Consider the following 25,322-nt stretch of genomic DNA (forward strand, 5'->3'; position numbering starts at 1 on the left):
TTGAACCTAAGGAAAAACTCTGCAGTTGGGTCCTTTATTTCTTTTATACACTAGGCCATGAATTCGTATGGAATGGGCTCCAGCAGCTCAGGCTCTTTCCCATTAGTCCTCACAAAGTGTGCTTCTCTGGGTGGTGCAGGCTGGCGCTTCAGCTGAACCCAGGTGCCCTTCTCTTTGGCTTCCTTTTTCTTCTGATCGTTCTCCTTCACCCGCTTCAGGAAGCTGTCTCTGCTCTTCGAGTGTTTAACGTGCTCAATCCGCACATTGATCCTCTTGGCCAGAATCTTGCCCTTAACTTGCTTGTTTACAATGATGCCCACGGCATGCTGGGTGACATTGTAGACTCTTCCGGTTTTGCCGTGGTAACACTTATGGGGCATTCCTTTTTGAACAGTACCCATTCCCTTGATGTCTACAATATCACCCTTCTTATAGATTCGCATGTATGTGGCCAAAGGAACAACTCCATGTTTCCTAAAAGGCCTAGAGAACATATACCTAGTGCCTCTCCTCTTTCCCTTTGTGTTGGTCATTTTGGCGAGTTAACTGGAAGATGGCTGCCTAGGCCGAAAAGCAAAATATATATATTTTTAATGTATGTAGGTGGGATGTTCCATATGCATACATGTGTGAGCACATACATACCTGGGGTCCATAGTGGTCAGAAAGGGCATAAGATCCCCTGGAACTAGAATTGCAGATGGTTGTAATCTGCCATGTGAATGCTGGGAATCAAACTCGGATCCTCTGGAAAAGCAGCCAGTGCTCTTAACCACTGAGCTATCTTTCCAGTCCTGGTTTTGTTTTTTTTTGAGGCAGTCTCATGTAGCACAAGTTAATTTCCAACTCACTGAGATTAGCTGTGAACTCATAATCTCCTACTACTTCCCAGGTGCTGGGGTTATAGTCATATACTACCATGCCCTTCTTAAAATATTTTTAGTAAAGTCAAGCATTTTAAGATAACATGCTTGTTATCCTAGAATTCTAGATGTAAAGCAGAAGGACTAGGAATTCCATGTTGTCCTGGGCTACAATATAATGAGTTGGAGGTGAACCCAGGCTACCTGAGACTATTTCAAAGCACAGTTGTAAAGTGTGTATTGGTAATGGGTTTACAGAGGGAAGTGGTAAAGGAAAATCATATCATATATAACTTTACAGAGGCAGTGATTATGAATCTCATGAAGCTAACTTTGTAAATGTTAATAAAAATACTGTTTTATGAAAGGACTAAATGCTGACAAACAATATTGATAAGCATTAGCTACCTAGCTACTAGTGCAGATACAGAATAATTTACAATATTGTCTTTGTATTCCAGATGTCTTCGGTGCCTAATAATCAATATTTCCAGATATATATCAGATATTAAATATTTGCCTCCCAACATTAAAGATAGACTGATTAAAATAATGAGCATGCGGGGTCGGATAACAGATTCCAATATAAATGAGGTAAGAATGTATAACTATAAAAGTTTATTTCACTGTTTTGATTTAGCCTCAGATTTTTTTTAATGGAAAAAGGTATATAGTGTAAATTATTAGTCATTTTAAAATAAGACTTTGGCTTGAAAAGCCAGTGCTTACCCTTGAATGTGTACTATCTTTTACTACCCTTCCTTGCTTTTCTTCTTCCCTCCCTTCCTCTCTCTACACTTAAATATATTTTAAAATCTCATTATTATTGTTACTGCTTTTGAGACACGATCTCACTGCCCTGGATGGCCTTGAACTCACAGCAGTCTGCCTACTTAGGAATTGGGCTGTAGCTTCCCAAAACAATGAATATGTACTAACTGCCCCCAACAATTGGACAGTTGGATATGGAAGAGTTTGTGTGTAATTCCAAGACTTGAGAGTCAAAAGCAGGAGATTTGCCGTGAGTTTCCAGCCAGCCTGGGCTACATAGTGAGTTCTAGGCCACTATGGGTTATAAGGTTAGACTTTGTCTCAAAAAAAGGTTGGCATGGAGAGATGGCTCAGCAGTTAAAAGTTCTTGATGCTTTCCCAGAGGATCAGAGTTCAGTTCCCAGCATCCACATAAGGAGCCTTACAACTGCCTTTAACTCTAGTCCCTAGGAATCTAATGCCAGGCTTCTTTAGTCACCCACACATATATTTAAAAAAAAAAAAAACCAAACAAACAAACAACTTAAAAAGTCATGGTGAGGCACAGTGGCTCACCTTTAATCCCAGTACTCAGGAGAGAGGCAAGCAGATATCTGTGAGTTTGAGGCCAGTATGGTCCAGATAATGAGTTCCAGGACAGCCAGAGCTATATTGAGAGACCCTGGTTACAAAGCAACAACAAAAAGGCTCAGTGGTATTTATTATAATCCCAGCATTTGGGAGGCTTAGGCAAGAAGATCAGGAGTTCAAGGACAGCCTTATTTAAATAGTTTGAGGATAGCCTGAATTATGTGATAGTATTTTAGAAAACCAAAAAAGAGAGGCTGGGGTTCAGCAGGGGAAAATGCTTGCCAGGCAAGCCTGATGACCTGAATTGAGTCCCAAAAACTCATAGTAGAAGAAGAGAATTGACTCTCCAGAGTTGCCATCTGACCTCTGCGCATACACTATACATATATACACACAAGGATAATACTATTAGTAGTAATAGTAATAATAATAAATTATTTTTAAACAAAAGACTGAAGTACATGTTAGAAGAAAGTAATATTAGGGCTAGACATGGTGGTACATGCTTTTAATTCCAGCATTAAGAAAGCAGAGGCAAATGGGTCACTGTAAGTTTGAGGCCAGTCTGGTCTACATAGAGAGAGCCAGGCCAGCCAGGACTAGTACCCTATAACTAAATATCTTGCCTCTAATATCTAATAGATGTTGGAGGTGCAAAATTTTATTCAGTGGCTAAAGAATGAGGAAGTGGGATTTATTGCTCACAAATAAGCTTCTCCCCTACAGGGGTCTTGAGTGTTACAGATATAGGACAGGACTAGGAGAGGGTAGAGGGGCTAATAAATATAATTTGGGGGAATAAGCAAAGATCTTCCAAGAATTCAGGTACTACCTCTTTTTATTCCTTTTATGATCTGGAATTTCTGGTCATGGTGGCTGGTAGGCATCTTTAGGAAAAACTAGACAACTCTCAGTCAAGTTAACCCTCCAATATTGTTTTGGAAAAAACATTTCTCAGACACTCATCATGTCTGCGTATAGAACTATGTAAGATTTAACCCAAAGATGATGGCAACAGAGGAGATAGACATAATATGGAAACAAATGGCAAGTATTGCTTTCTATTCCATTGCCCGTCAGACATCTGGACTGTCATCTAGGTGACACAATCCATAAGCAGAGCTGTTATCTTTCTCATATTGCTCAACTATGTGACCTTCAAAACTGGTGATATTTCATTCAACTAAGAGCTGGTAATGCTAGAATTGTTTAGGTTTTCAGTAACAGCAAAGGAGAGATACATATCCTAAAGGGATTGATTCCTCCTGTACAGACTGCCTAAGATCAGGTCATTTGACTGAGTGTTTCAGAAGATCACGGTTTTTTCCTTTGGAAACAATACTTGCTGAACAGTAGATAGACCCAGTTGAGTGAGTCAGAAGATGCTAATACTGTGGCTGTCTAGGCAGGGGTCATTTCTGTGCTCCAGCTGTTTCAACATTGAGGACTTTAGGCACTGAATGTTGCATTTCCAGCTGGAAGCTAATGTGTTTGTTGTTTATTTGTTTGTTTTTCCCGCTTTATCTTTTCCACAGGGATTAAATCCTAAATTCTTGGCTGTATTTTTCACCAACCACTTACCTACTATAATCACCAGATCACTAACTATGGATGGAATACATGTTTACAAAAAACTTAATTTGGGAGTCAGAGAGACAGCTCAGAGTTGGAAAGGTTTTGGTTTTGTTTTTGTTTTTTTTTTCCCTCAAAACTCATGTATTTGTTACAGGTGTTACATCCTGAAGTCCAAAGGCTAGATCTGAGGAGCTGTGATATCTCAGATGTGGCTCTCCAGCACCTGTGTAAGTGCAGAAAACTGAAGGCACTAAATCTAAAATCCTGCAGAGAACATAGAAATAGCATAACTTCAGAAGGTATGTTTATAATCACTGAGGACATGGGCAGGCCAATACTTAGCACCTGATGTAATTTTGGAGCAAAGAAGAAAAAGAAAAAATAAATTAAAAAAAAAAAATAAAAAAAAAAAAAAATATATATATATATATATATATATATATATATATATATGTATGTATGTATGTATGTGAGGAGAATATGAGGGCACCAGCAAGGTGGGGAGAGGGGAGAGGTTAGAGGAGAATATGAGCAAGGTACAATGTATGAAAATGTTAAAATGAAACATTATTTTGTATGTTAACTGAATTTTAAAAGGAGAAAGAGATAGGGAATATGATCCAGGCATAGTGGCATGTAACTGATGCAATATTATAACAGAAACAGTTTTCAGATTAAGATGGGTGGAGTGGCTCCTATTGTGAGCCCAACACTTGAAAGGTGAAGGCCTCAAGATGAAGAGGTAAAGGTCATCCTCAGCTCATATAGGATTTTATAGGCTCTTATAGCACAGGTGATCTACATGATTCCCTATCTCAAAACAAGAAAAGAAACGAATTAGATAAACTAGGCAATCTCTACAAGACTGTCCAATACCAAACCCAAAAATATTAAGGAGGGTGCAGCTAGAAAAGATGGCTTAGCAGTTAAGAGCGTTTGCTGCTCTTATAGAGGAACCAAGTTCTGTTCCAGCACCCACATGGCTTCAGTTCCAGAGGCCTCTTTGGGCACCACATACACTTGTTGCACAGATATACATGCAGGATAAACATCTATACACATAAAATAAAAATTAAAAATGGCTGTGGAGTGCCAGAGGCCAGCTCTGACATTAATTCAATGATCCAAGGAGGTGTGGGATCTGCAACTAACATGAAGCAGGCACACACTCTGACACGTGTGGTGGATGTGACCATCAAGGCTGTAGCAACACTTTTCTCTCTTAGTCCTTAGATACCTTTCAACTACAGTCCTTCAAGCAGGAAAAAAAAAATCCCATTATAATCAGTTACACATTATAATCACAAGTTTCATACTTTTTAGAAAACTGGTTATTCTAAATCCCACACCTAATTACTTAGCTTCCCATGTGGTCTCTTCCCACAATACATCTATATCCTTAAGCAATAGTTTTTCTGTTACAAATTAACTGATTTTGAGCAACCCAAATATTTTTAACTGCTAGTTTCTCTTGTACTGGCAGGTAGCAGTTTTCAGTTACCAGAAAGGAGATAGGCCTCATGTTATTTTAACTTAACACAATTCTTTTTTTTTTTTTTTTTTTTTTTAAGATTTATTTATTTATTTATTTATTTTTATTTATGAGTACACTGTAGCTGTCTTCAGACACACCAGAAGAGGGCATCCAATCTCATTACGGATGGTTGTGAGCCACCATGTGGTTGCTGGGATTTGAACTCAGGACCTCTGGAAGAGCAGTCAGTGCTCTTAACCGCTGAGCCATCTCTCCAGCCCCCCTTAACACAATTCTTATTTATCTAACATAGTTAACCATCTACCTATGCTCATATTGTTTTCATAGGAAAGTAAATGTATAGTTAACTAGAGAACTTTAGGTCAGAGGTTTTTGGTTTTTTTGTTTGTTTGTTTGTTTGGGTTTGTTTGTTTTTTTTTGGAGACAAAAGAAAAAGAAGAATCTATTCAGTCTGCATGCTGCACAGAACTAAGGCGTGAAGGAGCACTCTAAAACTCATCAGCAAATTTGTACTTAAAAAAACAGGAAAATCAGATTTACAAGGGACATGGAAGCTCAGTTTTAACAGTGGGCACTGAAACTCAACTACTATCTTTGATCATTAGCCTGTTCCCTATAGGTGAAACTCTTGAGCCCTTAGCAATGGGCTCGCTTTGTTCTTGTTCTTTGTTCTAAGCAGGTCTTTCATTAGGTTACTAATAAAGCATATAAGAATATGCTTTTTATTTTTTCATATACCCTAGGTTTTCTGCTACAAAGCAGCTAGCAAAGCACTCTAACTTCATTTAATTAATTGTACATTAAAAAGTACCTTGACCTAATATTTTTAACTATATATTTTTTTTTATTTTTCTCAAATCTTCAGATAAATCATTAATCTGAGTAGCATTTGCTTTGTGAGAAATCACCACTATTGTTATGCATTGTGATTGCATTGCAGAGTGGGAAATTAGAAACACCCCAAGGATATTCATACAAGGCAAAAACCAGGATGACCAAGGCAGCAACAAGTGCTGTTAGGGCTATCAGCTGCAATGTCCCATCTAGCAGGGCAGTGGACTAGGACTGGGGGATCACCTGAAAGAGAGAATGGGGGAACAGGGGTACGCAAAGAACCACGGCTTGTCTATAGTCTGATCAAACTGCTATTTTAATTTTTTCACACAGGGGTTATATACACATAGAGGCATGATGTGGGGAGGGGGATGATGCAGGAGTGTAGATGTTCTCAGGGGGAGTACAAATATCTTCCAGAACAGAGTGTTGGCTGGGTGAAAAAGCAGGGAACAGGTCACTATGACTCTGTCTATGACTCATTTGTTCTTATCTGATACTTTCCACCAAGGCTACCTATCTACAAGGTCTATAGCTATTTGTTCTACGGTTAGTGTTTTCACATAGAGACCAAGACCTTGTGTTATTAGGCATGTATGACTAACTTAGGCCTATGACTGACTTAGGCCTTCAGTGTATAAACAAGATTGCTCCTAACACTGCAAGGAGTCTTCAGGAAAGAGGACCCTTGGGGTTTTGCCTCTCTGAGGTATACTCATGGTAGCTCTACTGACTGGTGAGTTATTTTCCTCTGGCTCTAATACTGACTGAAGGTCCTGCATGGCTACTGTCAGTGCAGTACATGTTTTATATTCAAACTATTTTCTCAGAGTAATTACGTAAAATAGTGGATTTTTTTATTTGATTACGTTTTTTTTTTCTAGTATAGATTATTTTTTCAATTAGGATTTAATTTTTTTTCAGTATAATAAAGAAGTACTTAGCTGGATATGGTAGCACATACTTTTCCAACACTCAGAAGTCTGAGGCAGGAGGGCCTGGAGTTCCAGGCTAACTTGGGCTGTGCAATGAGACTGTACCAAAGAAGAGGAAAGCAGGCAGAGGCAGAGTGGAAGGAAGAATTTAATTCCATAAGTAGGCTTCTGGATAATTGTTTGGCTAGTTGACTTCATTTCCCAATCATTTTGGTTATCCATTTGAGATATTCATAATACTGTAAACAAGTTTTGCATGTTTATATGAAGAGTAACTCATTAAAAAAGAACTCTAGGGCTGGAGAGATGGCTCAGTGGTTAAGAGCACTGACTATTCTTCCAGAGGTCCTGAGTTCAGTTCCCAGCAACCACATGGTGGCTCACAACCATCTGTAATGGGATCTGATGCCCTCTTCAGGTGTGTCTGAAGGCAGCTACAGAATACTTGTCATATATATAAAGTAAATAAATAAAATCTTAAAAAAAAAAAAAACTCTAAAAAACCATAGCCATTCTGATAGCAAATGAGTATGTTTCTCTATACCAAGCAATTAGCTTACTCTCCATATACTAGCTAGATTGTTTTTTTTTTTTTCACTTTTAATTTATTTTATTTAGTTTTTGGCTGTGTATATTTCTGTGGAGGTCAGAGGACAGCTTGCGGAAGTTGGTCCTACCAGGGTTTTGGCAATAAGAACCTTTGCATACTGAGCCATCTTGTCAGCCTCATTTGAATAATTCAGTTCTGTCACTGTCTACATGGAGATAGCATCACATCCCATAGTTAAGTCTGCCTTGAAAGACTGTCTTCAGTTCATAGGCTAACCCAAGTCCTGGCCTACAGTAGGTACTTCTGATTAACCAGCTATACATGATTTCTGTGTCTTAGGGTTTCTGTTGCTGCAAAGAGATATTATGCCATGGCAACTCTTAATTGGGGCTGGCTTACAGTTCAAAGGTTTAGTCTGTTGTCATGGTGGCATGAAGGCAGACATGGTGCTAGAGGAGCTGAGAATTTTACATCTTGATCCACAGGCAGCAGGAAACAGTGAGCTACTAAGCCTGGCTTGAGCTTCTGAGACCTCAAAGCCCACCTTCTAGTGATACACTTCCTCCAACAAAGCCACACCTATTCTACACACACACACAACAACAACAACAACAACAACAACAACAACAACAAAACACCTCCTAATAGTGCCAATCCCTGTGGTCCTATGGGGACTATTTTTATTCCTATCACCACATCCCACAACTTGTTCCTTGTGTCTGGGCAAAGATTCCTCCATGTAGACTCAGCTGGAGACATCATTGTTTTAACTGACCCCCACCCCTTTACTATCCCTGCCATGAAAAGTCCCATGGGTAAAGTTCCAGAAACAAAATGCCCCAGCTAACTGCATGTTTTTGGCTTCTGTTAAACTGCTTGCTTGCTTGCTTGCTTGCTTGCTTGCTTTATTTCCCTTGCAACTGCCAACCAGGATATAGTTTTTCTATGATTTTTGTTTTTCCTTTTAAAGTTTCCTGTAATACATTCAAGGCTACTCAGTGATAACTGTTTCTCTCCAGCTAAATAAAGACTTTCAAATTCGGACTTTGGTGGTGCTGAATGGTCTTTGGGTTTCAATCCTGGAGCACTCCTTAGGAATTGATAACTTGTCACAGTGGCTCAGAGAACTCAAGACTATGCTTTGTTCTAATCCATGTGAGAAAGTTACAGACCATCACTAATATAAGGCTAAATAATCATCCTTTATTTAAGCCAGAATAGGCTTTTGTCATGAAGAGTTCTGAGCCAAAAGTTCAAGGATACAGCATTTATAAAGAAACCACAATAACATTGTTAGATGTAGGTTAGGAGACCCTTCTAACATTTGTTTTGGCAGAACACAGTTGTTTTGGTTTTACCTTCAGCAGTTATTTTGGGTATACATCTTTGGTTATGGTCAGGCCCATGGAAATGTGCTGCCAAGGTAGGTATAGCTATTCAAGGGAGTGGGTTTGCAATGGAAAAGCACCTTAACAGACACAAAATGGAGTCAGGGTAAGATCAGGACAAGGTGGTGTTACCTCTGTTACTTCGGCATATGCTTACTAGTTGATTGCAAATAGTATTTATAAAGGACACTGATGATCAGCTACATAAAAAACATAGGGGAGGCTCTAGAAGGGTCCCCAGGATAGGACCCCCAATAGAATTGGAGTGCTAGATCAATAACCCAGCTCTAGCAGCCCCAGAAATCTAGAATTTGCCACCCACCCCAAATTACCAATTAAGGAAATGAGTAATAACAAAAACCAAAGAAAAGAGATTAAATCAGTATGCATTGGAAAGAGGAGCACGTGAAGAGGTCTAATTCCAAATTTATCATTGCGGTACTAAAACAAGCTTTAGGCTTAAGTAGAGAAAGAATTAGGACAGAATATTAAGATGTATACTTAATTAAGTAGTTCTAGTCAAGCTGTGTTTCCATCTATCACTGATCACTCACCAGTTCTGCTCTGGTACCAAAGGGTAGTTGAATAGTTAACTCTGCTACATATAACTTAAAGGAACCCATCTGGTTCCTACAACATGGTTACTTCTACAGGGTGAAGCCTCACCTTCATGGGTAATTCTCCTATTTTCATATAGTTTGCCCTCTGAGGTTTGGCTTTTCTTTAAATCAAAGATGCCTGCATGTTGCAGGAATTTTCCTGCCACTTTGCATTTGCAGTGGAGCTCTGTGATTAGACAGTAGAAGAGGAGGTGGAGCTGGAAGAAGGAAAGAGGATGGGGAGAGAAGGAAGGGGAAAGAGGAAGGAGAAGGAGGGAGAAGGAAGATGGGAGCCAACATTCATGTCTCTAGCAGTCTCAAGTAATTAAATATATCAAAAGGTTAGACATTGGGTAACAACTCCTAATTGTGTGGGCATCTTGAGTTTTGAGCATTTGCTAATATATATAAATCCATTGGATAATCTTTTTTTGTTGTTGTTTTGTGTTGTTTTGTTTTGTTTTTCGAGACAGGGTTTCTCTGTATAGCCCTGGCTGTCCTGGAACTCACTCTGTAGACCAGGCTGGCCTGGAACTCAGAAATCCACCTGTCTCTGCCTCCCAAGTGCTCCATTGGATAATCTTTAAGAGTCTTCATTCTACCAGGTACTGTGAGCATGACGGATATTGTCTGGGGCTTAACTGAGCATTCTGAGGGTAGCAGAGTTGAACAAGAGGCCATGCTTTGGGGCATGGACTCCACAAAGCTGATAGGTGGAAGCAGCCACCACACTAACATCTCGTGGGTCTAGGGCCGATGCTCCTGGTGTGCCACTTCTAGTGTGGAAACATGGCGGCAGTCCAGGTAGCTAGCCGGACTGTGCTGAGGCCTTAATATGTCACACAACACCTGCAGGTTTAGGGAAACTGCTTATCACTGTACTTTCAGTCAGTGTTTCAAGTGGGTCAGAGCCAAGTGTTTACAGAGTCTTGGCTTCTTTTCTTATCCACCAAATTGGGAGGGAAAAAAAGGATTCACACAAATTTGCAAGAGAAGTAAGATAATTTTATTTAGAAGTTAAAGTACAGATTGTAGAGGGATATATTCTCAAGATTGACTATGGACCACATAAGAATATTTAAGGGCCCTAGGCTACAGCCTTGAATTACTTTTTATAGGATTGCATAAAGGAAAGTTCCTAGAAAGAGTCACACATTACACTAAACCTTCTTTGACTTAACTGATTAGAACTTCAGGAATAGTGCAAAGGTTGGAATGTTGTATGTCCAAAGACATATGTTGTATGTCTCTCTTAATGGAGGAGGGCACTTGTTCCTCCTCTGTGTGTGTGATCTAAAGATAAATCCTTGTTTCTGCCAATCAAAAAACTGAGAATGCCCATAGATAGCATCTGAGACTAACAGGGCTAATTTCCTTCCTTTTCTGTAACCTGCCTACATAATGTACCCACCAGTGTATTTGAAAAGTGTCCAGAGAAGGCAGATTTCTTAAGTTTGAGACCAGCCTGGTCTACAAGCAAGTTCCAGGACTACACAGAAAAACCCTGTCTCAAAACCCATACACATGCGTACATACATGCACACAGAAGCACACATACATGCACACAAGAAAAGAAAAAGAAATCTCACTCTTTAAAACATTAAATTTTGGAGTTACTTGTCAAATAGCTGAAGATAATTAACTGACACACTTGGGATTGTAGATGGTACAGTGTTGTATGACACTATTTCTGGGGCAACATAAACATCTATTTATTCCAGATAGGAAACCAATGTCAAACCAAAGAAAGGACACCACCAAAGTCCAACGTGGTGAACCAATGAGCTTTATTAGGGTCACTTACAGAAGCAAAAATGATGCAAAGGCAGCTGCATCGCCAAAGTCCAACCCAGCATATGTGACAGTTCACAAAAGCTGGGCACCTAGAACATACTGCATAGCCTTTGGCCAAGAGGAAATGGCTCCTAGACCATTTCCTGGCAACACAAAAACGGGTGACTCCAGGGAAAGGCACATCCTGTCTACAGGAGGTTAAGTAGGCCAGGTGGGCAGCCAGACTAGGCTGAATATTAGGGGTAACACAGGGTTTTCCCATGGCAACATGGAACAGTCAGAGGGCTCCTCAGAACCAAATCCTTAATCCTAACTTCACCAGCTGCTTTGGGGCCCTTGAATGTATGAGTAGAGATCACCCTGCATTCTGGCCTGGCCTTTCCTTACTAGCTTCTTGGGGCTTCCTTGTCAGTACTGTGGCCTCTCCCTCACAACCCAAGTCTTTGTATGAGGCTTTTTCCTCTGCCAACTTTGTAGCTCTGGTTTGGCAGACCAGGCCAATGTCATTGCCAGCCATGGAGTATGCAGTGGGCTGCCCCTTCCTCCACAGTGCTGAACAATGCCAGCTTATCCCTCCTTTGACTAAAGACACAACCCAGAGGACAGGAAACCCTGGCAGGTCAAGACTGTAGGAATGGCCCTGGGGAAACTAGTGGCAAGATGCCATCTAGGGCATGTTGAGAATATTCTGCCACTTGGTCCTACTCCAGAGAGTGATCTTTCCCAGGTGCCGGCTCTCCTTGCCACCCAGCTCCAGGTACCACATAGATGTCCTGGCTGTGGGAGTTAAAGCATAGCAGCTGTTCGTTCCTGGCTACAAGGCTGTGTCCATGCCAGAACACAGGAATTAGATGGGCCCCATAATGACAGAGCCCAAGCACCTCAGATTCTAGGACTGAAGGAGTCAGGGTCAGGTGAACAGGAGAAAACCAAGCATTATCCTGACAGAAATGCCTTTGAGATCATCTGTTGCCAGAGTGGCCTATGTGTCTACCCCCACAAGGAAGCCATTTGTCTGAATGTTTGGACACAATATTGGGCAGTCCCAGAAGCTTGTCCAGCTTCCTGCCTAGGCATGTGAATACTAACAGTGTGGCCTGGGCCAGGAATATCTGTCCTCCCTTGTAAAAAGCTAGTCATTTAAACCAGAAGCCACTGAGAACCACGTGGAGAAAAAGAAGTGGTGTTTTGAATAAGAATGGCCTCCGTAGGCTCACATATGTGAATATTTGATTCCCAATCGGTAAACTGTTTAGGAAGGATTAGGAGGGTAGCCATACTGGAGGAAGTGTGCCACTGGGGGTAGACTTTGAGGTTTCAAAAGCCCCCAGTCTTATTCTCTTTGTGGATCATGTTTGTGGAGGAGGATGTAGGCTCTCAGCTACTGCTCATGTACCATGCCTGCTACCTGCGGCCTTGCTCCCCACCATGATGGTCATGGACTCACCCTCTGAAACTGTAAGGAAGCCCCCAATTAAATGCTTTCTTTTATTTAAAAAAAAAAAAAGTTCCGAGTCACGATTTTCTTAGTTCTACTACTATAACAACATTATTAACAAAATTATTAACAAAATTATTAACTTGGAATACGGAATTGGGGATAACTTGAACCAGTGTTCCAGAGCCATAGTCATTCATACTAAGCTCTAGAATATACTATCTCTTACCAATTTGAGATAAGAGTAGTGTTTTTGCATCAATAGGGTCTAAAGGAGGCCTGACTACTAAGGAGCATAGTTTAGGTGGTTCTCTTATTTTGATTGATAGATTAAGTCATGTATTTATTTTGTCTATTGTACATGTCCCTTCCCATAAGTTCCCTTCTGTGCTCAATTTTGCATAGACACAAAATGGTAAATAGGGAATTATCCCTAAAAACTTACAAAAGGACACAATTTTGCCTTACGGTGATGCCAAAACCAATTCATCCTGAATCCGATTCTTTGTGCCTGGATAATTAGAAATATGCTGTTGCTGCCGTCTTGGAGAGGATCTATTTTTCAGAGATAGGAGTATAAATAGCCTGACGGAGGTGGGAGGTTGATGGAATTCTGAGGTTGCTAGATGTATGTGTGTGTGTGGTATAGGAAGAAGATGAAGGAACCAGGCTGCCAAGTACATTATTATAAGAGGATGTATATATAATCAAATCCAAATAGAGTCCCAAGCTAAATTATATTTCCTATGTTGCCTATCTCAAAAGTAAAAGCTATAGACATAAAACAAGGGCAGTGGTGTCAGGATTACAGTTGTCTTGTCAGACCAAGTGAAAGGGCCATCTTTTTTTTTTTTTTTTAACAAAAGCTGTTTCTAAGTACCTGTTTCGAACATCACTAGAAAAATAAGTGTATTTTCATAGGTGTCTTAACTTCCCTTTTGCCTTTCCATTCCTCTCATTCTTTTGCTGAAAATATGTAAATTGCCAAACCTTTCTTTAGAGCTATAGAACCCAAGATGTCTAGCCTTTATAACATTATTTCTTAGTTTTTAGCAAATAGCTATGAAACTTAACATGAAGAATGTTTGTTTTAAGACAAGAAGCCAATCATGGTGACTCACAATTGTAATTCTAGCACTCTAGAAGTTTAGGTGGGGTAATTGTTGTAAGTTCAAGGCCAGCCTGGTCTACATAGTGAGTCTCTGTCTGAAGAAAGAGGAGGAGTAGGGAATGTTTGAATATATAAATAAAAGAAATAGCTACAGAAAGTCCAAGGCCATTGTGATGTTCTGGCCAGAGAAAAAGAAAGGAATCATGAATGTGCATGATGTCAGACACTCCCATCTACACCACATGGCCTACCAAGAAAAGCCTGTGAGTCATGATGCTTGCTTGAGAATCCTACTCTCCTTGTAGAGTAAAACTTCTTCCTGATTTCTTACTTTGTCTCTGAGTTCTTTGCCAATGACAGGAACTTGGATACAGCTAGCAGAAGGCTTCATCTGGTCTTTTTACCTCTAAAATCTCCCTCCCTAGCCCTCACAACTAACAAAACTACTACCTCCATAAATCTACTTTTCTTGCCTCTACACTTTGTCCTGGATATACTTGGCCTGTTGTGGGATTGACTACTCTGAAACTAACTAACATATAATTGGTGATTGCTAGAATGAAAAACAGTCTAGAGCTCACAGGTAGAGCATTTGCCCGTTTTATATGATGCAAAATAATGACCTCACTTGAAGGAGATAAGAAAATAGTTTATTCTGAACCAAATATGAATAGCCTAGGATATAGATTCAAATTTCCCAGGGGAAAAAAAAGTATTGCAAACTAAAAGGAACTGTTAACGACTATTTAAAATATAAGACAAAAGTAACTGTAAAGCATTGCATCCAGTGACCTCACTGGTGGGAGCAAGTCACAGCTAGTTTAAGGTAAAGCAAGGAAACTCTGACAGTTAGACTAACTATCTTACTGCATTTTTAGTGCAATAATTAGTACAGTCAAGTCTGGGTCTATTTGTTCAAAGTAAGTATGTCTAACATGTATCCACAGAGGTTACCTAACAGAATATTGGGTCAAGAACAAAAGGGGTTGCTTTCTAAAGGACTGAAGTAGCCTTTATAAAAGTAGCCTCTGGTATCTGTTCCTGCAAGCCTCCATTAAGCCTCCCTGTGATTGTGTCTCATAAAGGAAGTCCTTGTCCCTCTGATGCATGAGGAAATTCTTTCCTGACAATTCTTTGGGTATTCTTAATTTTGTAATATACATTTATAATCATATAGTTCACTGATAGTAATTGTGTTTTCTCCCAGGAATAAAAGCTGTGGCTTCATCCTGTTCAGACCTTCATGAAATTTCTTTGAAAGGATGTTGCAGTGTCACTGATGAAGGAGTCCTTGCTCTTGCACTCAATTGTCAGCTGCTAAAGATCATTGATTTGGGTGGCTGCCTAAGTATTACTGATGTGTCCTTACATGCATTAGGAAAAAACTGCCCATTTCTGCAGTGTGTTGACTTTTCAACTACTCAGGTAAATGAGATATGAACTTGACCCAACTTATGTGCTGTCTCAGTTGTTATTCATGAATAATCAGAATATCATAATTAGTTCTTCTGCTATTGTTGAAATTGTTGACCATTTCATGATCTTGATGGTATGAGAATGATTTTTCAAGAATGCTTCTTAAACTTGCCTTCACAGATAGAACATTTGCCCAATTGTCACCAAGTTAATTATATGCTTTGAGATCATTTAAAGCTTTTTACTGTGTATTCAACTTGTTTAAATATAACTTACCTTTAAGAAAAACAACATAATCAATCGTACTGTACTTTGAACTCTCCATGTAGTCAACTTTTAAAAGCTAAGCTGAACACATAGCTTTGATCTCAAACTATATTCTTTATTTTTCATTCATATCCAACCAGTCCATGACCCTGACTCAGAACAATGTATTTGTGTATTAGGTATAATGTGATTTGTGGTTTTGCTTGCTGTTCTGGGTCAGTGGGTCAGATAAAGTATTTCTTCCCTTATAAAACTTCTGTAAAAGATTAATACAACATTCATCCCTTTCCTACATTATTCTGGGTGTGCTTTTCTTTTTTTTTTTTTTTTTTTTTTTTTTTTTTTTAAAGATTTATTTATTTATTATTTGTAAGTACACTGTCGCTGTCTTCAGACACCCATACGAGGGCATCAGATCTCATTGCAGATGGTTGTGAGCCACCATGTGGTTGCTGGGATTTGAACTCATGACCTCTAGAAGAGCAGTCAGTGCTCTTAACCGCTGAGCCATCTCACCAGCCCCTGGGTGTGCTTTTCAATAAACAGAAAATATGGTCCTTTGTTGGGGCATTGAGCTCACTCTTGGTTAATGGGAAGAATATATAACTAAAATATATGTTTGCTGAATGGGAGGTAGTTATTCTTCATAATTAATGCACTTTAGAAAATTATTTCATTTCCATCTATATTTCTTTTCCTTTTTGTTTAGGTATCTGACAATGGTGTGGTTGCACTTGTTAGTGGACCATGTGCCAAACAATTAGAGGTAATTTTGAAATGTTTATGAATATACTAAATTTTATCCTCAAGAAAAAAGTATTATTATTGGTGGGCAAGGAGCAAGAAAACAACTTTGTACACTTGGTTCTCTCCTTCCACCTTTACATGGGCTTTGAAGAATTCAGGTCTTCAGGTTTGCTCGGCAGGCCTTTATACCTGCTGAGATATCCTGCTCCTCTGGCCTTTTTTATCTATTGGAGGTGTTTGTTTGTTTAATTTTGGTTTTGCTTTATATTTTGAACCTAAACTGGCCTTGAACTTGCAGCAGTCTTACGGCCTCAGTCTCCTCATTGTTAGAACTTCAGTGAGTACACCACCATACCCAGCTTTTCATCCTGTTTTCCCAAGGCCAGCCTGGTTTATACAATAAGTTCCAGGCCAGCCAGAGTGATATGGTGAAATCCTGCCTAAAAACAAACAAACCAAAAACTTATTTTTATTCCATGTGAATGGGTGTTTTGTCTGCATATGTATCTGTGCACCATATGCATGACTGATGCTTGAGGAGTCCTGAAGAGGGTGTCAGATCCCCTAGAACTGGAGTTAAAGACAGTTGCGAGCCAACATATGGTTGCTGTGACACACCCAAGTCCTCTAGAAGAGCAGCCAGATGTCACTGAGCTGTCTCTCCAGCCCCTTTCTTTTTAAAATTTATGTATTATTTGTAAACATGCATATCACAGAACATGTGGGAAAGTCAGAGCACAGCTTTACAAAGTTAGTCTTTCCACCTTTACATGGGAATTGAACTCAGGTCGTCAGGATTGCATGGCAAGTACTTTTACCAGCTGACCCATTTTCCCAGCCTCTAGTTTTACCAGTCCTGGTTTTCATAGTTTTGTTTGTTTTATTGGTTGGCTGGGTTTTTTGTTTGGTTGGTTGGTTTTGTTTTTTGTTTTCTTTTTAGAAAAAACAGATACTTACTTCTCAGTTCTATAGATTGAGAAGTCCAACATCTATGTCTCAGCATCTGCTATAATATTTCATGGCAGAAGGTGGGGGTGGGGATAGGGGACAAGAGTGAGAGAGAAAATACTCAGTGAGGGAACATGTTTTGGTTTTGAGATAAGGTATCATGGTGCCCAGGCTGGCCTTGAACTTAACTTTGTAATGGAAGTTGGCATTAAACTGATCCTTTTGCCTCTACATCCCAAGTATTGGAAATATAAGGATAAGGACATTCATCGATTCTTTATATATAGTTGTAGGATTTTTTTTTTAAATAAGAAGATATTTGATTCTGAAGTAATCCACATGAGAAAGTTACAGATACATGCTTATTAGGCCAACTAAGTGCTGTAAAAAGTCCTTTATTGGCTGACAACCAAGATTAGGCTAGTGCCTCATAGGGACTCTGGGTCCTGAAACTCAGGAATAGAGAATTTTTAAAGACAAAAACCACAATGACATCAATGTCAGATGAAGGTCAGAATGACCCTACATTTGCTTTGGCAGAACATGACAGTTTTTTCAGTCATAATATAACAGTTTATTTTTATTTATATCATTATCAGTTACTTTAATTTATATAAACATCAGTTATTTTGGTTAATATATTTGAACCATGGTCAGAGTCCTGAAAAATCTCAAATGTGTTGTCAAGGCAGACATAGCTGTTGGTGGGGCAGGGGCTTAGAAATGTCTAAGGAGACACAAAGTAGAGTTAGGACAGGATGCTACCTTAGTCACATTAGTTCTTTTTAGTATAAAATTACTTTCTGAACTTTTTTGTGCTGTTACTGTAGATCTAGTTTTTAAATTTTTTTCTTTCATTTTGTTTTCTATATAGGAGATTAACATGGGATACTGTATAAATCTAACTGATAAGGCTGTAGAAGCTGCCCTGACTGCCTGTCCTCAGATATGTATACTTCTTTTCCACGGCTGCCCCCTGATAACAGGTCAGTCTAACAGGTTGCTTGTATTTAAATCTTCATCTTTTACCAACTGTAGAACCTAAAGAAAATTCATACCTCTTTCAGTTCTATTATTCATTGTACTTGTCAGTAAAATGATACAGTGATACACCTCCTTCATAGGCTTACTCATGGTGATTATCTGATCTGCTTTGGATCTCTAAGCAGATAGTAGTCATGGTAATGATGGTAGTAATCATGGTGGTAAGGCTCAGTGTTACCTACATAAGGATGATGCCAACAATGAGCATGATCATAGTGTTAATGTAATGCTTTATAAAGACAATTAAAAAGTAGGCCGGGCGGTGGTGGCGCACGCCTTTAATCCCAGCACTTGGGAGGCAGAGGCAGGCGGATTTCTGAGTTCGAGGCCAGCCTGGTCTACAGAGTGAGTTCCAGGACAGCCAGGGCTATACAGAGAAACCCTGTCTCGAAAATCCAAAAAAAAAAAAAAAAAAAAAGTATCAAGTTTGACAGGGCATGGTGGTGCACACCTTAATCTCAGCCTTCAGGAGGCAGAGGCAGGCAGATCTCTGAGTTCAAGGCTAGACTGTGTCTACAAAGTAAGTTCCAGGACATCCAGGACTATATAGAGAAACCCTGTCTTGAAAAACAAACAAAACAACAACCAAAAAAATGTCAAATTTATTGTATTATATCTATTAAATATGCTAAATGACCAGTTGACTGCCATTTACTCAAAATGTAAAACATGTCTAAAAATCATTTAACCTATGCATCATGACTCATCCTTATAATCCCAACATTCAATGAGGCTAAGGTAGAGTGGATGGCTTCTTGTTCAAGGTTAGTTGCAGCTACATAGTAAATTCTAGGGTGACCTGGGCTACAAACACCATCTCAAATACCACCACAACAAAATTTTTATCCATTGAGAGCTGAGGACATAGCTCAGCCTATAAAGCTCCTGCTGAACAAGAATTAGGCACAGAATTTGGATGCCCATATTGTTATGCCCAGATCGTGAGGTCACCACAGACCAGTAGAGACCACCAGGAATCTAACTCTTAAGCAAAAGCAAAGGTTCTTTATTTAAACTCAAACTCAGACACTCCATCCTCTCCAACACAGTGGATGGGTGTGGAATGCCCTGAGCTGGTAGAGCCTTGCCTTTTTAATCATTCTTACAGCAGGGGCAAGGGACCATCCAACTTTGTAGGTACATATTGGTTGACTAATGTGGAAACTTAAGAGTTCTTTAAAAGTCAATTGTGTTGGATGGTGTTTTGCTGGGCCAAACACATGGAGTGTTTTCCTGAAGTAGACACAGGTGAAAGACTATGACAGACTCTTAAGGTACATTTCACTGAAGCAGATACAGGAGAGAGGATGTTCTTCTAAGGCAAACACGTGGAAGGACATGTGATGAAGAATTCTTTCCTAACAACACGCATGTATTGGTTCACCTTACATTACATAGATGAGCTCCATTTGTTGGGACTCCGTGGACTTGGGCTGATAGGATACACATGCTGAGGCAAGACATGTGCTGAGCTATTCCTGAAGCTGTTTTGGAAACAGTTCTCTAGAAACAGCTTCAGGAGGTAGGGGGCTGGAACTGTATGTCATATCAGCGTCCCAGAGGATGAATCTTGCCAGAGGTACATTCTGCAATATATGAATCTTACAACCAAAATTTTAGCACTCTAAAGATATTCATATGGGGGCTGGAGAGATGGCTCAGAGGTTAAGAGCACTGGCTGCTCTATCAGAGGTCCTGAGTTCAGTTCACAGCAACCACATGGTGTGGCTCACAACCACCTATAATCCGATCTGGTGCCCTTTTCTGGCCTGCTGTATACATGATAGATAAATAAATCTTTTTTTTTAAAAAAAAAAAATGGGCTGGAGAGATGGCTCAGTGGTTAAGAGCTGCTCTTCTAGAGGTCCTGAGTTCAATTCCCAGCAACCACATGGTGGCTTACAACCATCCGTAATTGGTGTGTCTGAAGACAGTGACACTGTACTCATATATAAAATAAATAAAAAGATTCATATAGATTGTGAAAGGTGCACAGATTAGTTAAGGATGAATTTTTGCTTCTTATTTAAACAGGTGAAAGACAACTACCCTTTTATGAGTTAATTTGATCAATAACCAATTTTAATAAATCTTTATTCATGCCATGTGAAAGATGGCACAATGAATCTTTTTCTTTTTTTCTTTTTTTTTAATTTTTTTTGGTTTTTTGAGACAGGGTTTCTCTGTGTAGCCCTGGCTGTCCTGGAACTCACTCTGTAGACCAGGCTGGTCTCAAACTCAGAAATCTGCCTGCCTCTGCCTCCCAAGTGCTGGGATTAAAGGCGTGCACCACCACTGCCCAGCTAATGTTTTTGTTTTTTTTTTGTTTTTTTTTTTTCATTTATTTTAGTCTATCTCTGTGCCTTTGATTCCTACATTTGATATCAGAGGCCTGGATTTCTTTATTCCATGTATACTTTAAAGCACTTAAACAATTATCATTTATACTCCTTTCTACCCTTAAAAACAATTAAATCAAATTTCATTCATCTCTATTCATTATTTATCTGGTTATGAGAGGCTTGCAGCTTCCATTGTCTGTGGCTGCCTTTTGAGTAGCCTGTCTCTTTGCCTAGCAGGGGCTCCCAGTGCCTCTGAGCCCAAACTCTTTGTACTAGTTCTAAACAGGCAGGAAGAAATCCCCATGTGGCTCAGGCAAAATCTGTAGCCTGCTAAGAAGCCAATTCTCCCAAACTCCTAATCTAAGTCATGTTTTCCATCTGAGAATCCCTAAATAATTTTTAATAGTGGATACAAGCCTACCACATTGTGTGCCATCTGTAGTGGTAATTTTTTAAACCACTCTAAGCTTCTGGCAGGTGGTTTTTGCTTCACACAACCCACCCCAGATGCTCTGGATCTCAGATGGAAAAACACACACACACTGTCTTTATGTTTTTATATACCTTAGCTGGCTCAATGGCTAGGCCACTCTTGCTACACCAGACCCAATCAGGGAAGTGGGCCCTGGGGCTGCTTCGCTGGCTCTTACATGGCTGGATGCTTTCTCTCCTGTTCCCTCAAGTCTGATCTCTGCTTCCCCATCATGGCCATTCTCCTTCCTGTCCTGCATTCCCCACCCCCTTCTGGGAATGCTCAAAGTCCTGCCTCTGTCCCTCTGCCCAGCTCTTGGTCACTGGCTCTTTATTGACCAGACAAAAAACCAACTGTTGCCAGGGTCCTGCAGCAGACATGTGAATTCCCATGTAAGCACAAATCGAATCCCCAACAGAAGATGATAATGGATTTAAGAGCAATTAATAAAGTAATTCAACCAATGGGTCCTTTACAGCCTGGGCTTCCTTTACCATCTTTGTTCCAATATCATGGCCTGTAATAATTAAAAGATTGTTTTTTCCTCAATACCCATGCGTGAGAAAGACAGGGAAAGGTTTGCTTTCTTGGTACCTACTTTGTTTCTGGAACAAGTTGGGGTTTTTCCAGTAACTGAGTTCAATCTAAGGGCAAGGTAAACATGAAATAAAGTCTAAAAGTAAAATGGAGTTTATAATGTGAAGCAGGGCCCTTCACAGATCCCACCTGTAATTCTAGCTTATGCATCCACAGGAGGTAGAGATAGAAAAAGAAAATCTCTGGAGCAAATTGATTAGCCAAATGAGCTAAAATAACAAGCTTTAGGATCAGATAAATAAGGTGGAGAGCAATTAGGACACCCATGCCACTTAAGCTTCCAAACACATCTGCCTACACACACCCACACACACCCACACACACCCCACACACCCACACGCACACACACCTCACCACAGACATGTTATACAGTAACAGAAGAATCAGTCTAGCCATTGAGTTATGTATGCACTTAACCTATATACTGGATAAGCAGAGGTGCTTATAAAGTAACTCTTACTTCCCTTGTACAGTACTATCATTATTATGATTATCATTGAGTCTAGGCTAGTCCAGAACTCTAGGCCTGGAGTAAAGGAGTGCAGTGTGTTCCTGTAATCCTCTCAGTTTAAGGACCTGCTCCTTGGACATTCTGTTTCCAGTAGAGTTAGGCTTTCTATGTGATGTGACAACTCTACAGCAGTTATCTTCTGTCTGTGGGAAATCTCTGCTTAGACAGTAAGTGTCTCAACATATTTCTCAACATAGTCCTCTCCTGAGCTTCCTGAACAGCATAATGTGTCTCTCAACCTTCAAGGATACTCCATATTCTCCAAGGGAACTTAAGAGTCATTCTTTTGTTTTGGTTTTTTGATTTTTTGAAACAGGGTTTCTTTGTATAGCCCTGACTGTCCTGGACTCTCTTTGTAGATCATGCCAGTCTTAAATTCACAGAGATCCACCTGCCTCTGCCTGTGTGTCTCAAATGCTGGGATTAAAGGTGTGGGCCACCATGCTGGGCTAAAGTCATTCTAAATGGACTTGAGGTGAAACAAAAAGCAGTTTCAACATTCCTACTAATACTCCAATCACAGCAATCTCAAAAAAAATCCTTTCTTTGATTTCTGATTTTCTCTCTTTAATACTTTTTTTTAAGATTTATTTTACTTATGTGAGTACACTGTAGCTGTCTTCAGACACACCAGAAGAGGGCATCAGATCCCATTACAGATGGTTGTGAGCCACCATGTGGTTGCTGGGAATTGAACACAGGACCTTTGCAAGAGCAGTCAGTGCTCTTAACCACTGAGCCACCTCTCCAGCCCTCTTTAATACTTTTTAAAAATGTGTGTATGTGTGTGTGTGTGTGTGTGTGTGTGTGTGTGTGTGTGTGTGTGTGAATGTATGCATGCCATGTGTATGCCAGTGCCCTCAGAATCAGGAGAAGGTATTGGATCCCCTGGAACGGGAGTTACAGACAGTAGTAAACTACCCAGCAGGTAAACTGGAGTTCTACAAAGAGCAGCAAATCCATTGATGTATCTATCTCTCCAGCTCCCTATTTTAATACTTAATATTTTAAAATAGATGAAGTGCTGTGGATTCTCCCATGAACAGGTAGACTGGCATCAAATTTTGAAGTGAAGCAGTTTGCAGACCAGGCATTTCTTCTTGTCCTGGAACTTTAGCTGAAATGGCTATCTTACTATGATTTTCTGTTTGCCTAGGGATAGCTTCCACATACTTTACAAAATTTCCCTCTGCTAATTTTACCTCAGGAATCATTCTGGCTACCTTCCAGATATAATCAGATATTCATTAATCCTCTGTTGATATAACCAACTCAGGAAAAAAATTATGCAGTCAATGAGAAAATCAATCTTAGGCAAAAGCTTAGTATTTATTTGTATGTTCACACGCTGTGGTAGGCATATGAAGGTTAGAAGGCAACTTGCTAGAATCAGTTCTTTCCTTCCACTATATGAGTTTTGGGGATCAAACTCTGATTTTGAGGCTTAGTGACAGCACATTTATTCACTGAGTTATCTCATTGGCCCAAACAGTTTAAAATAAATGCCATGCAAAGTAGAAAACTATCCAATTACATGACAACTTTTGGGTTTGTTTTGTTTTGTTTTGTTCTGATTTGTTTTGTTTTTGTTTTTGTTTTTGTTTTTGTTTTTGGCTTGGTTTGTTTTTTTTGAGACAGGGTTTCTCTGTGTAGCCCTGGCTGTCCTGGAACTCACTCTGTGAACCAGGCTGGCCTCGAACTCAGAAATCCGCCTGCCTCTGCCCAAGTGCTGGGATTAAAGGCGTGCGCCACCACCGCCTGGCTCATGACAACCTTTGTATAATAAAATTTTGTTTAAAGATCAAAAAAATGAATAAATACCGTAACACGTAAGGATAATGAAAGTTTTTAAAGCACTACCCAAGATGTGGAGGCAAGGTGCATATTGATGAAAAAAAAAAGTTCAGCAAAACCAATATTAAAATAGTTAAGTATTGAAGAATGAAAAATTATACTTTATAGCCGGGCGGTGATGGTGCATGCCTTTAATCCCAGCACTTTGGAGGCAGAGGCAGGCGGATTTCTGAGTTCGAGAGTTCGAGGCCAGTCTGGTCTACAGAGTGAGTTCCAGGACAGCCAGGGCTACACAGAGAAACCCTGTCTCGAAAAAAAAAAAAATTATACTTTATAAAATATATATAGATTCTTCTTTAGGTTTTCTTTAAAGGGCATGGAAAACTTTCTCTGAGGCAAGCTAAGAATGTGGACTGGCCAGTTACAGGAACCGCCAATCACAAAGGGGAAGAATGCAAGTCATCTAGGTGGAACCAAGAAGCTGGTGACCACAGTGACAGGGCTGAACCACAGTGACAGGGCAGGACCACATTTCTGAGATGAATGAGTATACAGAGTGTTTTCCACATGACCCTAACTCACATAGGTTGGGTTCTTCTGGAATTTTCCGCTATTTTTATGTTATGTTTCCTTAGCAACCCCCTCACCCCCTCCTCACCCCTGGTTTGTGGTTTCCACCTTTAAAAACCCTTCTCAGGCCGGGCGGTGGTGGCACACGCCTTTAATCCCAGCACTTGGGAGGCAGAGGCAGGTGGATTTCTGAGTTCCAGGCCAGCCTGGTCTACAGAGTGAGTTCCAGGACAGCCAGGGCTATACAGAGAAACCCTGTCTCGAAAAAGAAAAAAAAAAAAACAAAAAACCTCTTTTTAGACCGCCTATGAGGGTCAATTCAGCTCCTGCGTGAGCAGACGAATGTATGTCTAGACTAATAGACACATAACTAATTTTCAAACCTGGAAACATGTTGGAGTATGTCAGTGTAAAAACCACAATTCTCATCTTAAAGAGAATAAATAATATTTTATTGTGGAGCTATTTGAAGTTACTCTTGCCACAGAACAAAGATTTAGGTTACCCTAAATTCTATGTTTCAACATGGAAGCAGTTTCACAGTATTTTTATAGTTTTACAGAATAAAGAAAATCATAAATCAAGGCAACTTTAAAACATGGATACAGCCGGGCAGTGGTGGCGCACGCCTTTAATCCCAGCACTTGGGAGGCAGAGGCAGGCGGATTTCTGAGTTCGAGAGTTCGAGGCT

General features: G+C 39.9%; 1 protein-coding gene across 1 annotated transcript in view; it reads left to right on the plus strand.

Annotated features, from left to right (window-relative positions):
• The window catches only part of Amn1 (antagonist of mitotic exit network 1 homolog), a 34,629-nt gene that overhangs the window by 3,724 nt on the left and 5,583 nt on the right, over nt 1-25,322 (plus strand). The window contains exons 2-6 of the mRNA XM_028757545.1: nt 1,325-1,457; nt 3,934-4,078; nt 15,131-15,348; nt 16,316-16,372; nt 18,176-18,287. Of these exons, the coding sequence (XP_028613378.1) occupies nt 1,325-1,457; nt 3,934-4,078; nt 15,131-15,348; nt 16,316-16,372; nt 18,176-18,287 (665 nt within the window). The remainder of the gene's footprint in view (nt 1-1,324; nt 1,458-3,933; nt 4,079-15,130; nt 15,349-16,315; nt 16,373-18,175; nt 18,288-25,322) is intronic.

This window comes from Grammomys surdaster, unplaced genomic scaffold (assembly GCF_004785775.1).
Source record: "Grammomys surdaster isolate TR1022 unplaced genomic scaffold, NIH_TR_1.0 126176, whole genome shotgun sequence".
In the NCBI taxonomy this organism is placed as follows: Eukaryota; Metazoa; Chordata; class Mammalia; order Rodentia; family Muridae; genus Grammomys; species Grammomys surdaster.